The sequence below is a fragment of the Capricornis sumatraensis genome, chromosome 2 (assembly GCF_032405125.1).
Source record: "Capricornis sumatraensis isolate serow.1 chromosome 2, serow.2, whole genome shotgun sequence".
NCBI classification, from domain to species: domain Eukaryota; kingdom Metazoa; phylum Chordata; class Mammalia; order Artiodactyla; family Bovidae; genus Capricornis; species Capricornis sumatraensis.
The window spans coordinates 56610561-56628085 of record NC_091070.1 but is presented as its reverse complement, the minus strand read 5'-3'; the positions used below and the strand labels follow the sequence as shown (position 1 = coordinate 56628085).

At 45.9% G+C, this 17525-nt stretch overlaps 1 protein-coding gene across 2 annotated transcripts in view; it reads left to right on the top strand.

Moving 5' to 3' along the window:
* The window catches only part of DAPK2 (death associated protein kinase 2), a 131007-nt gene that overhangs the window by 90486 nt on the left and 22996 nt on the right, over positions 1 to 17525 (top strand). For both annotated transcript variants that reach the window (XM_068964084.1, XM_068964083.1), the window contains exons 5-6: positions 11625 to 11754; positions 17182 to 17230. In XM_068964084.1, coding sequence (XP_068820185.1) covers positions 11625 to 11754; positions 17182 to 17230 — 179 coding nt within the window. The remainder of the gene's footprint in view (positions 1 to 11624; positions 11755 to 17181; positions 17231 to 17525) is intronic.

The following is a 17525-nucleotide window of genomic DNA, read 5'->3' as shown; positions in this document are numbered from 1 at the left end:
ATCTGTGCTCTATTAACTGCTATAAAATGTGCATGCGTTGGAAAGTAGATCTTACAAGAGTAAGATGATTTCCATACTAAAACCTTGGAGCATAAAACAGAGGTGAGACTTGGCAGTTTTTTAAACCATTTTTATTTATTTATTTTGACTGTGCTGGGCCTCTGTTGCTGTGCATGGGCTTTTTCTAGCTGCAGCGAGCAGGGTCTGCTCTCTAGTAGTGGTGCATGAGCTGCTTATCATTTCAGTGGCTTCTCTTGTTTGGAGCACAGGCTCTAGGCGTGTGGACTTCGGTAGTTGCAACTTGTGGGCTCATTAGTTGTGGCGCGTAGGCTTAGTTGCTCTGTAACCTGTGGGATCTTGCCACACCAGGGATCGAATCTGTGTCCCCCGCAATGGACTGGTTGTATCTCCTTGCAGTCCAAGGTAGTCTCAAGAGTCTTTTCCAACACCACAGTTCAAAAGCATCAATTCTTTGGCACTCAGCTTTCTTCATAGTCCAACTCTCACATCCATACATGACTACTAGAAAAAGCATACCCTTGACTAGACAGACCTTTGTTGGCAAAGTAATGTCTCTGCTTTTGAATATGCTATCTAGGATGGTCATAACTTTCCTTCTAAGGAGTAAGCATCTTTTAATTTCATGGCTGCAATCACCATCTGCAGTGATTTTGGAGCCCAAAAAAATAAAGTCTGACACTGTTTCTACTGTTTCCCCATCTATTTCCCATGAAGTGATGGGACCAGATGCCATGATCTTAATTTTCTGAATGTTGAGCTTTAAGCCAACTTTTTCACTCTCCTCTTTCACTTTCATCAAGAGGCTTTTTAGCTCCTCTTCACTTTCTGCCATAAGGGTGGTGTCATCTGCATATCTGAGGTGATTGATATTTCTCCCAGCAATCTTGATTCCAGCTTGTGTTTCTTCCAGCCCAGCGTTTCTCATGATGTACTCTGCGTATAAGTTAAATAAGCAGAGTGACAATATACAGTCTTGACGTACTCCTTTTCCTATTTGGAACCAGTCTGTTGCTCCATGTCCACTTCTAACTGTTGCTTCCTGACCTGCATACAGGTTTCTCAAGAGGCAGGTCAAGTGGTCTGGTATTCCCATCTCTTTCAGAATTTTCCACAGTTTATTGTGATCCACACAGTCAAAGGCTTTGGCATAGTCAATAAGGCAGAAATATGTTTTTATGTATGTCTAAAATATCTTTAATAAAAATTTAAAAATAAATATTAAAATATATGTAATTTTTAAAATTATGGTATAACTTGAAAGAAAATTCTAGCTATATTGACCCTTTACTCTAAACACTTCAATAAGCATCTCTCAAGATTAAATTTAGTCTCCTACCAACCCATAATGCCGTTATCACACTTAAAAAAAAGTAACAGTAATTTGTGGAAGACCTTTAATTGGGAGAGAAACATTATTCTAGTTCTAATTTAGAAAGAAAATTCGTCTGACAGAGGAGAGAGAATAAATAGGAGAGAGTGAGCCAGTTGGAGGTAATGATAAGAATGTGGGAAAGAGATGAACCAAAGGTACTCCGTAAGCATCTTTTAAATGAAATTGATGGTTGTTTATGCTCTTATAAAAAGTAATAAGTCATAGAAAATACAGAAGCATACAAAGAAGTTACCTACAGACTCCCTACTCCAAAATAATCACTGTTAACTTTTGGTGTATCTTCTCCAGCTTTTTATGAACAGTGTGTGTGTGTGTGTATGTGCGTGAGAACTGTGCAACCTTTAAGATTTTCTATCCTGCTTTTTTCAGTCTATATTCAACTCAAGCAGCACACGTTTGCTCTGTAATGATCTACTTTCCTACTGAGGCTTCTAAGTCTCTCCTGATTTCCTTAACCACTGGGTGTGTTCTGAGGGCGGACCTTGTTTCCTGGTCCTCATACCCAAAGCTTAGTTTGTGCCCCAGCCTCAGCATGTGCCCCCATGAGCTCTACATCTCATGAAGCGCCAGGTATCAGCCTGGGAACCTGGGCCCTTAGGAATGCATGTTGGCTGCTTCATCAACTACTATGAGGCCATCTAGAATGATCTGAGGAGAAGTGAAGTGAGGACACTGAGCTCCTAAATGACTGAGGAAGGAAACAAAATGTGGCAAAAATTCAACTATGGAGAGCCATTATTGAAAGAGTTGAAATTTGGTGGTAAATGGGGAGCATTAAACCAACCAACTGCTTCTTATAAGATACAGCAAGAGGCCACATGGGAAGCAGAAAGAGAAGGGGATTGTGGGTAGAGCCTGCATCTGAGTCTCAGCTCTGCTAGGGGATATTGGGCAGGTCATGGACTGACCTTTTCTGGCCTTGAAAGTGGAGATAATGTTGCCCCTCACTTCCTCACCCCGGAGAGGAGTGAGGGGCCAGGGAAAGGTCAGTATTTCTGAAAGGGTCCTGTAAACTCCAAGACTCGTTACAAGTGCTGGCTGTAAATTTTAACTAGCCTCTGTATGAGGCCACATTTCTCCCTATTCCTCTCTTTCCTCCAAAGGGATTCATAAAAGGAGAGGGGCCTAGAGACACCCAAAAGGGGAATGAATAAGGTGGTGTGTTCCAGCCAGTAGGCTGGGCAGATTCCCAGGGCGGGCAGGACACTGGGTGTGAAGCTGATCTGACTTGGAGTAAATACCATGATCCCTGCTTTACAGGTGAGGACACTAAGAGAAAAATGCAGTGCCTTCCTCCTCTTTTGTCCTTATTACCTTTGCCACTGTTAGGTGCTCAGAGACCCCTGCTGCTGCCAGCTGCCCATAGCCCTCCACTCTGGACCCCTGCCCAGGCCTGACCTGCACTGAGGTATCATGTGTTCAAATAGTACCTTTTAGGTTCCATTCACATCTCTACCATCAGCCCTCCTCTGAGCTGATCTCCCTAGGAGTGAAAGAATCTGATTCTGGAAGTGGTGCAGACAGCAGGTATCTTGTCACTAAAATACCTAAGTGAAAACCTAGCAGCACCACTTATTAGTCGTGTGGCCTTGAGTCAGTTTCTTAACCTCTCTGATCCTCAGTTTCCTCACCTGGGAAACACAAAACAGTAATTTAGTCTATTCAGATTCTGTGCAGTGGTTTTCCGGTAATAGCTGGACTCCAGTAAACTAGATTTATAGTAATCTAATGTACTAGATTACTATAAATTCTACTGATATAAAGGTTTCTAATATAATTTACAAGTATAAAATATATAACATTTTATTTTATTAATTTCACAAAATAAATTGATTCTCATAGAACACTTTTCATTAGTTGTATCTGTAGCCAACCTATGGATGCAGTAGACAGATGAATGTAGTTTTCAACAGGATTGTTGGTTGGTATTTTTGTTTATGTTAATAGGCAAAGTGAAAATGAAGCAATGAATATTGCTTGTGCGTTGGAACTTCACAACTTCAGTGATGTGAGTGGCTTCTTTGCTGAATTGGATAATAATTTCTGAATATTGAAAAATATTTCCTCAGTTTTCTCTGAGAGCACAAAATATTAGCTATAGACGCAGCACAATAAATTTAATCTCTGTTATTTAGTGATCTTTAGCACTTCCTAAGTCTAGAATCAAGAATTCAAGTCCTGATTTGTAGTATCTGCCAATTTCTGTGGTGTAAATACACCCACTGTGGCCAATTTCAAGGTACCAATATTGCTGACACTGACTAGAGCTGGGGAGGGGGTGCAGTAACATATCATGACGTAGTAACATGCCATGATTTATACTCAGAGATAAAAGGCATTAAATAACTTCCAGAACATAAAAGATAATAAAACATAGTAGAAATTAGAAGCAATAAGTTTTAAGTGTTTTAAGTATAACATATTTCCATAATTTAATTTTTAATATTATAATATTCCTACATGGTTCAGTTTAATACCTGATTCATAAAATTCCTGCAAATTTAACAGCAGTCTCTCATAAGCCAGTAGGCACCAGCTGTAGCCCACCCCAACCTTTCTGAGGCCCTGGAGGTGAAAGCATTTTGTAAATAGGACAGTGCTAGATGCAGGCTGATTGTTGTGGTGACAGCAGTGGTGTAACAGTAATAGTGGCAGCCAACATTTATTAAGGGCTGTAGTAAACACGCAGGCTCACCTCTGAGTGCTCTGCTTGTGTTTGCTCCTTTAATCCACATGACAGATCCTATGAGGAAGGGTCCATGGTCATGGCCATTGTATAGGAAAGGGAGGTTGCTCAAGGGCTCTTAGGGCTTTCTTGTGCATCCTGAGAACCCATTACCATGTCAATATTCCTGTTTTGCAGATGAGGGGCCCAAGATCAGAGAGATGAGTCTATTGCTAAGGTCACACAGCTAACCTGGGGCAGAAGTGGAGTTCAAACCCGATTCTGTCTCAGACAGGGGCTTCTCAATTGTTGGTTCCCCAAACACTGGGCACTCTGAGTTTGACTTCCTTGCAGAACTTGCTTTAGAAAACCAATTCTGGAGCTTCACTCCCAGTGAGCTGATTTAATTGATTTGGTCTTTTTAACACAGTCTCCAGCAGATTCCAGTGGGTAACTAGCTCAGATGGGGCCCCCAAAGCACAGGTTGGGGCTCAGAATGCCTGAATTGAGACCCAGGTTCCTCACTGGCTAGATGGAGGCACTGGGCATCCATAGCTTGGTGGCCTTGAGAATCTAATAAGGTGATGTGTGGGGACAACTCATGGCAAATGCTAGTGGTCATATGGCACAGACCAGAGAACCAGAGGTCAAATTGCCAACATCTGCTGGATCATAGAAAAAGCAAGGGAATTCCAAAAAAATATCTACTTGTGCTTCATTGGCTGTGCTAAAGCCTTTGTGTGGATCACAACAAACTGTGGAAATTTCTTAAAGAGAAGGAAATGCCAGACCACCTTACCTGGCACCTGAGAAGCCTGTATGCAGGACAAGAAGCAACAGTTAGAACTTGACATGTAACAACAGGCTGGTTCTAAATCGGGAAAGGAGTACATCAAGGCTGTATATTGTCACCCTGCTTATTTAACTCATATGCAGAGTACATCATGTGAAATACCAGGCTGGATGAAGCACAAGCCGGAATCAAGATTGCTGGGAGAAATATCAGTAACCTCAGATATGCAGATGATACCACCCTAATGGCAGAAGAGAAACTAAAGAGCTTCTTGATGAAGGTGAAAGAGGAGAGTGAAAAACGTGGCTTAAAACTCAGCATTCAGAAAACTAAGATCATGGCACCTGGTCCGATCACTTCATGGCAAATAGATGGAGAAAAAGTGGAAACAGTGACAGATTTCATTTTCTTGGTATCCAAAGTCACTGCGGACAGTGACTGCAGCCATGAAATTAAAAGACACTTGCTCCTTGGCGGAAAGACTATGACAAACCCAGACAGTGTATTAAAACGCAGAGACATCACTTTGCTGACAAAGGTCTGTATAGTCAAAGCTATAGTTTTTCCAGTAGTCGTGTACAGATGTGAGAGTTGGACCATAAATAAGGCTGAGGACTGAAGAATTGATGCTTTTGAACTGTGGTGCTGGAGAAGACTCTTGAGAGTCCCTTGTATAGCAAGGAGATCAAGCCAGTCAATCCTAGAGGAAATCAATCCTGAATATTCATTGGAAGGACCAATGCTGGAGCTGAAGCTCCAATTGCTCAGCCACCTGATGCAAAGAGCTGACTCTTTGGAAAAGACCCTGATGCTGGGAAAGGTTGACGGCAAGAGGAGAAGGGGGCAAAAGAGGATGAGATGGTTGGATGGCATCACCAACTCAGTGGACATGAGTTTGAGCAAACTCCAGGAGATAGTGAAGGACAGGGAAGCCCGGTGTGCTGCAGTCTATGGGGTCGTAAAGAGTCAGACACGACTTAGTGACTGAACAACAGCAACAGGCCACTTTATATGCCCTGTTTGATCCTGTTAGTAACCCTCTTGAGGTAGGTTTTTGGTTATTCCTAATTTACAAGTGAAAAGTCTGAGGCTGATAGAGCTTAAGTAACTTGCCCGGTGTTAGACTGCTGGTAAATACCAAAACTGGCATTCAGACCCAGGTTCTAAGTCTCTGTCTATGTTGATTCCCTAAAAGCAGGTTGTGCAAGAGACGTGCATGTGACTGCATTGGTTCATTCATCCCTGCATCCCATCAGCTATTCCTGAGCACCTACTCCATGGCAGGTGGAGTGGAGTGATGGAAAAGAGAGACAAAGCCCCCGTCCTCCCTGTGGGGCCTCAGGATACTGGGGAGAGGAAATGGAAGGGGCAATTGTAGTGTAGTTGGTTCTCTGCTAGAGGCATGTCCACAAACCATGCAGGCCCTTGGGGGAACAACTAGCTGTGTGTATTGACGGGGGTTGGGGGTGGGGGTTGTCACAGGAGAGGTTCCAGCAGGGAAATGTTGGAGCTGGGTGGTAAGCAAGCGAGAAGAAGCTTGCCAGAAAGGCATTCTCGCCGAGTGAACTGCAGGTTGAGGTGGGGGTGATGAAAGTCAGCCAGGATGTAGCAGAGGGTATGCTGGCCAGAGGTGGGAGGGCCTTGAATGCTGGATGAAGACAGACTTGGGCCTGGGGCGCGTTGGAGCCTGGTGGGGAGGGGCTATCTGTGGTCTCATTGACAGTGTGCCAGGAGCGGGGCAGGTGTCGGGGCAGAGAATTTGCTGCAGTGCCATGGAAACCTGCTCACAGAGGCCTAGCAGCAAACGGCCTTGCTTTCTCAGGTTGCCCAGCACTTCCTGGGTAACCTGGGACCGTGCTTGACATTTCTCATGAAGGTTCCTTGGCAGCTTCCTCGTCTCCCTAACAGACCTGGCTTGGCTCCTGCTCTGCTGAGCTGAGCACCTCGCCTGATGATGGGCAGACCTTGTGGGCACCTGAAGAGGGCAGCAGCCTGGGGGTCAGCTGACTTGGGCTCTGTTCTTTGCTCGGTGTCCTGGCAGTTTCTTGACCTCTCTGGGTAGCTCTGCAGCAGGCAGGGACTAAATGGTGTCTGAGGGCCCCAGCATTGTAAGTCTGGGGGTGAAATAGGATGTGGGGAGGGAAGCAGAAGATGAGTGGGAGAGGGGGAAGGTCTGCGATGGGCATGTTTTTCAGATTTAGCAGACTCAGTAAAGTCCCCAGGGATGACTGTTGTCACTGCTGCAGCCCAAGAGAGAGAGAACATAGTCCTTCTGCTCTAAAATCTCACTGGGCACCGCTCCTTGCGTGGACCGTCTCTCTGAATCCTCAGAGCAACACTGTGTCACAGTAGGTGTTCCCATTTTACAGATGAGAAACCAAGGCTCCAAGAGATCCAGAGACTTTGCCCAGGTTTCACTGTGAGTAGAATTTGACCCCGGACCTGCCTGACTCTAAGCTCTGGTCTTTGGCATCTTACTGCATAGCCCCCTCTACCTCCCCGAGGCTGCCTTCATCCTTCAGGGACTCTTAGATATGCTGTACCAGGCTGGTAGGGATCCCCTGACATGGGTCCCCCTGGAGGATAAGCTTCCAGTTGGCACCAGACCAGGCACCTCTGGCCAGATCCACTGGGTTGCTAAAGGGCACATTGGCTGGCAGCTGCTCGTCTGGTGGGCTGAGCTGGTGGGTTTGTTTTAGTGGAGGGGGAAGAATTCACTTCCCGGTGGCTGCTCCATGGACCCTGGGCTTGGCAGTGGCAGCACCTATGGGAATGTGATCCTTTCCTCCAGACATGCTTTGGAAGTTACGTCAGGTGTGTGGGTGAGGTGTTTGGTTGAAGTAAATAAAGCTGGAGAATGACAGGACTGAGGGAGTAGAGATAGCTTTGTACTGGCCCAGAGGGCAGTCTGGCTGGGCTGTCTGCTCTTCCTTCCTGACCTGGAGCCAGGAGACCTGAACCTTTGCAGGTCCTGCCTTGGGGTCCAGAGGAGTGGGAATTGGCTCAGCCAGCTTGGAAGGTTGTGTCACCGTGCAGTCACAGAGCCTAGAGCCTGAAGGAGCTTCAGATATCATCCAGAGAGGAAAGCGTGCTTATGCTCACACAGCCTTTGGTGGTGGAGCTGAACTGGAATTTCCCAATACCTAAGCCTAGGCTCTTTCCCACTATCCTGCACAGTTTGGGGAGGGTAGACTCGAAGAAGCTTAGACCATTGTGCCTTTTTGCTGCCCTCTGACTCGCCCTGGGACCCTTCTTGAGTCCGTCTCTTTTCCCTCCTGACTCAGCCCTGTAGCTGTCCTGAGGGGAGGTGTGCTCTCGGGCACCCCTAGTGGTGAAGAGCCTCCATGGCGAAGAAAGGGAAGAGCCACGGGGTCCCGGTTTCTTCACTTCCCATAAGCAGAATTTTATGAAACATCCACAATGCAAGACATCAGAGGGGGTGCCAGGAACCTTAAAACTGACTTGAATTTTCCCAGAGGGGCTACCACCCAGGAAAGGTACATCACAGTGCAAAAGAGTGCAACTAGGGCTACTCGCTTGTAAGCATGATCAGCTCTGAGGGCTTAGAGCACAAGGTCAGGGTGTGCTTCACTGCAAAGTAAGGAAATAGAAGGAGGCAGAGATGGGGGCCTGGCTCTGAAGGTGTCATGGAGGGTAGGAAAGGCATTCGCGCAAAAGGAAGAGCCAGAGTAAAGGATGGGGTAGAGATGGTGTTCTGGACCTGGTAATGCACACCCTGAGGGTACCAGACGGCCCTGTCTTCACTCGGAGAACATTCACTGAGCACCTGGTGGGTCCAGGCTCTAGGCCAAGCTTTGGGTAGTTGGTAGGACTGAGACCCTCAGGAAGCTCTGAGCGCAGTGGAGAAGACCGGTCAGTAAACGGACAAGCTTGAGGCCGTGGGAGAAGCACTAAACCAGAGGAAGTGCAGGCTGGATGGAAACTGGGGAGGTGGTGAGGGGAGGCTTTCTGGAGCAGGTACTATTTTTACTGAAATGTGAGTAGGAATTAGCCAGATTCGGGGTCGGGACTATGCAGGGAGTATCCCAAGCTGGGGAGATGTGTGTGAGGTTCTTGAGACAGGACAGGGGACAGATGGGGCTCGGGTAAGAAAACATGGCCTTGCCTGAAGGTTCTCACAAGCCAGCGGAGAGGCTGTTTTCCCCTGAATGTGGGCCACAGAGGGGAGAGGATGTGAGGCAAAGATTCTTTTCACCGCTCAGGGTGCTGCCTGGGAGAATTTCACCTCTGACTGTTGCTCCTTCCTTCCTGTGGGTCCCTGTGCCCATCCCTACTGCTCCCCAGTCTTGGGACCAGCAGGGCTCTGTGTCTGCTGTGTCCACTGCAGCTCTCAGCTCCTTTCAGCATGTTTTGTGGTGGTGCTGGGCTTTAAGCACACCGTGGTGGTCAGGAGTACCTGGGCTGGGCCCCTCAGCTCCAGGGAGAAGCCTCAGGGCTGTTCCCTGGAAGAGCGATGTTCCCAAAAGGTGGCTCAGGAGTACTTTGGAATGAGAGGAGGAGAACCCCCCAGTTCAGGAGATGGTGGGCTGTGGGGAGTGCTTAACTCACTTCCCAGGTGCCAGGACACTTGGGGTCCCTGAGAAGCCACCAGAGGGCCAGATTGGCACACTGGTGTGGGACCCCTAGTTTGTGTCCCATGTCCTGACCACCCGCTGCCCTCACTTGCCTTTCTGCAGAGCCCAAGGAGCTGCCCTGCCTTGGTAAAGGACTTTGACACAGTTTCAAAATAAAGTGGAGAAAAATCTCTGGAGGGGAAAAAGAATAAACACACTTTAAAGATGCAAAAGGAAACATTTTTTTTTTTTAAAAGGGAAAAAAAATGGAAGGGTTTCTCATCCAACTCACTTGAGTGAAAGTTTCCAGCCACTGAGATGTGAGGTCAGAGACTTCAGGGAGCGGGAAGTTCCGGATGCAAACACCTGGGGTGTCTTCAGTGCAGATTCAGGATCAGTCTAACCAATAGCGAGGGCCACTGTCCACCTGTCACCCTCTGTGTTCTGTGTGGTGGCGGAGATGCAAAGACCTGGCTTCTCCCTCCAGCCGAGGGTCCAGTAGGGCAGCGAGGACTGTTGGAGAGTGTGACAACTGACATGGCAGAAGGGTTCCAGTGAGCATGAAGGAGTCCAGGGGGCAGAGAGGGTTCACATCTGCGGGCTGGAGAGAAGGCTCAGGGCCGGTGAGGGCAGATTTCAAGGAAGAGCTGGATTAACTCAGACTTTGAAGCCTGACTGGGGTTTCAGTGGACAGGGACTGAGCAGAGGCTTTCCAGGTAGAGCAGAAGGGCAAGGTGGGAAATTCCCTAGTGCTCTGAGAAACAGGGCCATTCCGTTTTCTCAAACATTTCTTTATTTTCTTATCTACTTCTTTACAACTACTTTATTGAGAGTTATATGTCACGTATAATTCACCCATTTGAAGTGTACAATTTACAAAGTCGTATAACTCCCACTGCAATCAATTTTGGATGATTTTCATCACCTGAAAGAAACCCTGTACCTGTTAGTAGTCACTCCCCATTCCCCAGGCCCTAGGCAACTCCCTGTCTACGCTCTCTCTCTGTGGATCTGCCTATATCCATATCTTATATTAATGGATCGCATAATCTGTGATTTTTGATGACTGATTTTCACTTAGCAAGATGTTTTCAAGGTTCACCCGTGGTATATAGCATGTATCAGTACATCATTCCTTTTCTTGGTTTTCTCTGCCCCCATTCCTTTATATGGCTGAATGGCACTCCACTGTATGGATATACCACGCTTCATGCATCTACTCTTCAGTGCTGGCCATTTGTGTTGCTTCTACTTTGAGACTGTTATGAATATGCTGCTGAGAACATCTGTGTACCAGTTTTTGTGGGCATGTATGTTTTCAAGGCTTTTCTTTTTGAATGGGATCCAGGATAGTCCTGGTGAGGAGCAGGAGGAAAGGAAATGAATCAGAGGGACCTGCTCACCCACCAACTGCTCTGAGCGGTTGGGTGGGAGTGCAAAGGGTCAGCTCAGGATCCTGTTCTGGCCTCACTGGGAACTGGGGCTGTGTGAGGCCAGGGCAGGGCTGACCTCCCACCAGCAGACACCCCCAGTGTCGTGTCCAATCTGGCAGCTGTTTGCTGGGCTGGAAATAGTCTAGGCAGCTGGTATTTTCCCTGGAAATCAGGTGCTCTTTCCTGTGTCTCACTGAAGGCCAAAATTAGTTAAACACGCAGAGAAGTGTGAGCTACACATTAGTCTAGGGGAGGGGAGTGTTGTCAACAGGAAGCTGACCAGCCAGGGGAAAGGGGCGGTCAGGAAGGTGCAGGTCAATAAGCCAAGTGTAAATTGGGGTTAAGTTGTAGTGCCCCTCCCCCATCACATACAGAGAAGCCGTGGTTTTGTTTACAGGAAATGCTGCAAGTATCTCCCTGGCCCCATCTGACAGATGGGGAGACAAAGGCACTACATGGCAGGGATCTCCCATTCAGAAACAAGAAGGGCTAAAGCCACAGTCTGGTTCTCCGTCAGCAGCAGGTTTGGTAAAACCCAGGCCTTGCCCTCAGCGTGGTGGCTATTCTTGGGTTCACAGGAAAAGACCGAGGACACAAGAGTAAGAAAGGGTTTGTGCAGTTTTGGTCTCCTAAAAAAGAACACTAAACCCCACCTTAAACCCAAAGCAAAAACATAAAATAGGGCTTTAATTACCATCTTTCTTTTATCCTCTTTTCTTCCTTTTTTTTTTTTTTTGTTCCCCAGCCAGAAAACATTATGTTGTTGGACAAGAATATTCCCATTCCACACATCAAGCTGATTGACTTTGGCCTGGCTCATGAAATAGAAGATGGAGTTGAATTTAAGAACATTTTTGGGACACCAGAATTTGTTGGTGAGTTTTAGGCCTGTGTTTCTCCCAGCTGAGAATCTGGGATCAACAGATAGAGAAACCCCAGGAGCAAACCTGGGGCTGTAGCTTCTGGGCCGAGAGATGATGCCTTGCGTGCGTGCGTGTGTTTCAAGTGGCTTCAGTCATCTCCGACTCTTCGTGACCCTGTGGCCCGTAACCTGCCATGCTCCTTTGTCCACAGGAAATGTCTTGCTGGCCTCTGGGTGAGGGTTGAGCACCAGCAGGGCAGTGGGAGGCCAGGTGGGGCTGGGGCCCTTTGCAGAGTTAAGTCTTCCCAGAGCTGGCCCCGCTTCCTGCTCTTAGACGAACTGATTGTGAAGATTTAAAATTACCTCACCCTGTTGCATTCCCATAAACTCAATCTTTTCTGGAGTAGCTTTTGATTTCCCAAAAAAGAAAAGGGAAATTATCTGCCAGATGCCAGATCCACACAGTTGCCTGTCCCATACATCTGGCCTTTATTCATGCACAGGGTGCCCAGCCAACAGGGCTCTGGCGGCTCTGTCTTCCCTCTGTGTCTCTCAGCCTTGGCCCAGGCCGCAGAAACCCCCTTTTAGGACTTGTGCCACAGGCCAGGGGGTCATAAAGAAACAGCTTTGCAGAGGAGAAAGGAGTGAGAATTGAGAACCACCATCTCACTGCTCGGGGAGTTGAAATGCTCTTAGAGATGAAAGGAGGGCATGGTTTCCTCAAAATCTGGGGACTGAAACTTCTGACCATAGTCTAAACAAAAAGAAAGATGAACCAGATCATCCACTATGATGGAGTTTCAGGCCACATATACCAACTCTGCAGCCACTAGGGAATGAAACTGTAGAAGCCCCAGCAGGGGAATCTTGGCATGTGCCAGGCACTAGGCCTGGTGTTCTATATACAGACATTGTCCAATTAATACCCATACAGTCTTATGAAGCAGGTTCAAAATATTTTCTCCATCAAGTGCCTTATTCAAGGTAAAACAACCAGTGCATGATAGAGCAGAGATTCAAATACAGATACATCCAACATTAAAGCCTATGCCTTTTTGTGTGTATGACTGCACTGCGTGGCATGTGGAATCTTAGTTCCCTGACCAGGGATTGAACCTGTGCCCCCTGTAGTGGATGCGCAGAGTCCTATACAGTGGACCACTAGGGAAGTCCCAAAGCCTATACTCTTTCCATTATACCAGGTTATCTCTCAAAGGAGCCTTTAAGGGGCTTATAATTTAGGTGTGGAAATAAGACATCAAACCATCAAACAAGAGTGCAAGAGGGATCTTTTCAAATCATCTGGTTTAGTTTAACAGATATGGAATTGAAGAGCTAGGGGATTTTAGTTAAGGCCAACCAGTGGTTATTCTCTATCTACTATAGACATCAGATACTGAAAACACAAGGATGGTAAGGAGCCACACTCAGAATGACACACCCAGGGCCACACAGTCAGTTAGTGGTAGAACCAACTTGAACCTAGGGTACAGGTATACAGTCTCAAACTTTGTCCGAGATAGCAGTTACTGCCCACCATTCACATATGTGATAAAAATGCATGTTTTATTCAAGTTCATACCAAGGGTTGAATAATAATAAACGGTTCAACTAGAAATTCAGGGCAGTAATGGAGGAGTTGTCATGAGAGAGGATGTGGTTAATTGTGAAGTGAGTGATATAGACAGCTCTGAAAGACTGTTAACGCAACGTAGCCACTCTCACAAGGTCAGTGGGCTCAGTCCTGGCGTGAGCGACAGACAGAGTGCTGGTGTTGTGGGTGGAGGAGAATCTAAAGGGGGGTGGGTGGGGAAGAAGCCGGGGTAGAGGAGGCGCATATCCGAGGCGCCCCATAGCGGGGCTGGAGGGCCAGAATGAGGATGTTTATCAGGGGCACTTCACTGTCCTCTCTAGATGGATCAGAGGGTTCACACAGGGTGCCAATGTGAGTGTGACGTTGATGGGCGGAGCCAGACAAACTGTGGAGGGATTTTCCCAGTGATATGCTGTAAATGTCTAACAGTCAGGTCTCAGGACAAAACAAAATACAGCCCTAATTTATAGCATTTACCAGTTTCAAGCTACCAGCCTATTTCACTGAATTCAGAGTCGGGAAGAGATGCCCATGGTTGACTCTAGTGAGCCAGTATGATACAGCTCCAGTCCAGAACTGGTCTTATTTGCTCCTTACAGATATATAGGGTGGTTTCTCTAAGCCCCTGCCCAAATTATGACTTCCTTTTCATCATAGACCCCTGAACAGGTTATAACCACTGTTTCCTATTCCCTCTTCGAAATTTTAACGTGAGACCAGAGTTTAAGACTGTCAGCTTCTGGGAATGTGGTGGAAGACTTCTTCCAAAAGGTCCTCTCACTACAAAATTGGATTCTTGAGAAAAATATTGTTTTTAATGTGATTCTGGACTTAGGAAATAAGGTAAATCTTTAAGTATAGTAACTCCTTCAGCATCACCTGTCCTGTCCTACCCTAAATGAACTTTGAGCTGGAGCTGTGAGCTGCAAGAATATTCCATAAGAGGATCTCTCCTAAAGGCAAGTGCGCATGTCAGCATTTATCAGAGACTAGCAAGATTTAGATGTTCCAGGAAGTAGGATAGTAAAACGATCAGATGTTGACTATAAAATAAATGGAATATATATAGAAATAACAGGTAAACTCATAAGAATGAGCAAGCAACAAGAGACTCAAAAATGACCAGGTAAATTTTTAAAAGAACTAGATAGAACTTTAAGAAATTCATACGCTCATTGAAGTTTTAAACTCAGTGGATGGGCCAAACAGCAGATTATACACAGCTGAGGAGACAATTAAAGAATTGGAAGACTGAGTTGGAAAAAATTAGCTAGACTATCACACAGTGGCAAAGATATAGAAACATTAAAGAGAGGATAAGTGAAATAAGGTTACAATAAAAAGTTTAACATAAGTCTATTTGGATTCCTGGAGGAGGGAATTAAGACAATAGAGGCAGTATCTGAGTAAAACTGCTGAGAATTTTCAGAACTGATGTAAAAACATGCATCCCCAGACACAGAAAGGACATTGTATTTCAATCAGAAAGAAGTCCATACCTAAAAGTCCATACATTATACTTAAACTATAGGGCATCAGAGACAAAGAGAAGATCTTGAAAATTAACCAGAGAGAAAAGATAAATTGCCTACAAAAACCAACAATAAACAAAAACCAATAATTGGACTGACAGCATACTTCTTAAAACACCAGTGTCCAATAAAATACAATATTCAAAGAGCTGAGGAAAAATAAAGACTCCATAGTTGTGAAGAAATTGTATTTCAAGAATGAAGGTAAGAGTTTTTTAAAAAGCAAAATAAAAACAACAACAACAAAAAAGATAAAACAATAAAAACAATGTCCAACAGACCTTTGTTAGTGGAACTTCTAAAAGGTGTACTTGGAGTTCTAAATGCCAGAAGTAATAGGAGCAAAGAAATCAGTGAACATTAGGCAAATATAATTATTTTCTTTCCTAAATAATGATGATGATGATAAAGCTTAAATATGGGATTGAAAAAAAAGATAGAAACTGAAGAAAATAATGTTAGATAGGACAGAGTACTTGAAATTAGTGTACTAAAATTCTTGTATTGTTAGAGGAGGGCCCAAATATTGACTTATGTTAGAATTTGTTTCATGTCCATAGTAAAATCTCAGGGGTAACCATTACAAAAATAGAAGGTAGGAAAAGTCAGTAAGAAAACTAACAAGAAGTGATTTTTTTAAAAAAAGGCAAGAAAGGAAAGCCCAGATGAAAGTGGACAAACAAAAGCACCTGGAGGACAGAAATGAGTATGTGTTTACATCAAGCAGATGAGCACTGGAAAGCGAGTTGTGCTTCTCAAACTCTCTATGAGGAACAACTTGGGGGAAAATAGTGTATCCTGTACAGCTTCTTCAATAAGATAAATACAAATAAATTCCTGGAAAAGTGATCATGGTGTGAGTGCCATGACAATGTCAAATTGCTATACAAGCCTCTAAATACATACTCTCAACTTCTTCTCAACATATCTTGCCTGCAGACTACATTTTGAATAACACTGTCCTAGAGAAAGCCTTTCATGTGTGTCTCAGGAGATGGGTACAGAAAAGCTCATAGCAATGTTTTTCTAATAAAAGATAATAATACAATAAAATAATATAAGTAGAGACCATCCAAATGGTCACTAAGGAAATGACTGGAAGATAGTCTGTATTCACAAAGTGGACTACTATACGGCAGTGAAGAGGAAAGACCATGGGTGAACATTCAGTGAATAATTGGGGCATCAGCTGAGTGGGAAAAAAAGGTCTATCGACGGTAGATGAGATGCAGTATGCCATCATTTTTAGGAAGCTAACAAAGAGCAAAGCCAGGAGAGTGGTTGCTGCATCTGAGAGGGTGGAATGGTGGGCTTATCCTATAGATGCAGAGGTTTTGATATTGTTCTAGGGACAGAGGAGCCTAGTGGGCTACAGTCCATGGGGTTGCAAAGAGTCGGACACGACTGAGCAACTAACACACACACACTAACAAACAGACTTAGCCTTCCCCTCTCCACCTTCTCCCATTCGTGATTAAACAAAACAGGCTCAATCCTCCCTTTTCTAGTTATCGCCCCCTCTTTCTTTTCTATTTCATCACCAAGCTTTTTAAAAGAGTCATCTGCACTCTTATCTCACTGTCCACACTCAGCACTCTCTGGTCACTGCAGTGGGTGTGAAATTCAACACTCGCTTTCCAGGCCATCCAGGGCTACGGGCTTGATCTCCAGGCAGCATTTGGCTCTCTTCTGTCCTGGGTAGAGTCTTCGTTCCTAGACTCTGCACCTTCTTGCAGTCCTGGCAGCATTCACATGGCTCCTGTTTCTACCTGTGTGATGACGCCTATGTGATGACCTCACTCCCACCCCAGGTACCCAGCCTGTTCCTGGCATCTTCTTTTGGATGCCCCTTGGACATCACCCCTTGCTCCTCACCTCAGTGGCCACCAGAATGTCCTCCTGCCCCTGCTCAGGTGGGAGGTGGCCTCTTTAGACACCCGCAGAGGAGTGTGGATTCTCTCTCTGCCTCCTTTTCTCCCCCATCACCTTCCAGAGCTGGCTGACTGGTTTCCAGCTGAGAGTTCTAAAGCAGTCTTTGTCGTGGGCCCCACTGTCCGTCCTGCACCCTCCCCTCCCCACCCTCCTCTTCCTTTTCCAGGGGTCCCCTTGTGCTTTCTGTCTTTGTCACTATCAGAATAACAGGCGACTTCCTCCCTCAAAATCCTTAGACCCAGGTCATCTCCATCCGCCTCTCTAATTTTCCTTAGGGAGGGTTCAGGATGGAGACATTTGGCATCTAATTCCCTAAAACTCCTTAAGATCATCTCTTCTCCTTTTCATACTCCTGCTGACTCTTCAACATGGCTTCTTTCAGCTCCAGAAATTGTGAACTATGAGCCCCTGGGACTGGAGGCTGACATGTGGTAAGTGGGACAGGCCACCCAGGTGGCCCCAGATCCTGGCCCTGGCTGACATCCCGCTGGATGAAAACCTCTTCCTCCGCACTCACCTTTAAGAGCCTCTGGCTGCTCCTGGGGTGCTGGCATGTGGCCAGTTAGCACATGGCCAAGGCAGAGAACAAGGGGCTGGAAGCTAGAGGTACAGGCTCACCCTGAGACCTGCCATAGCCGTGATAAACATACTAATGACTATAATTCGTTCTGTTGGTCAACCATGTGATCACTGGGGGCCTCATGTATTCTAGCTACTGTGCTGGGC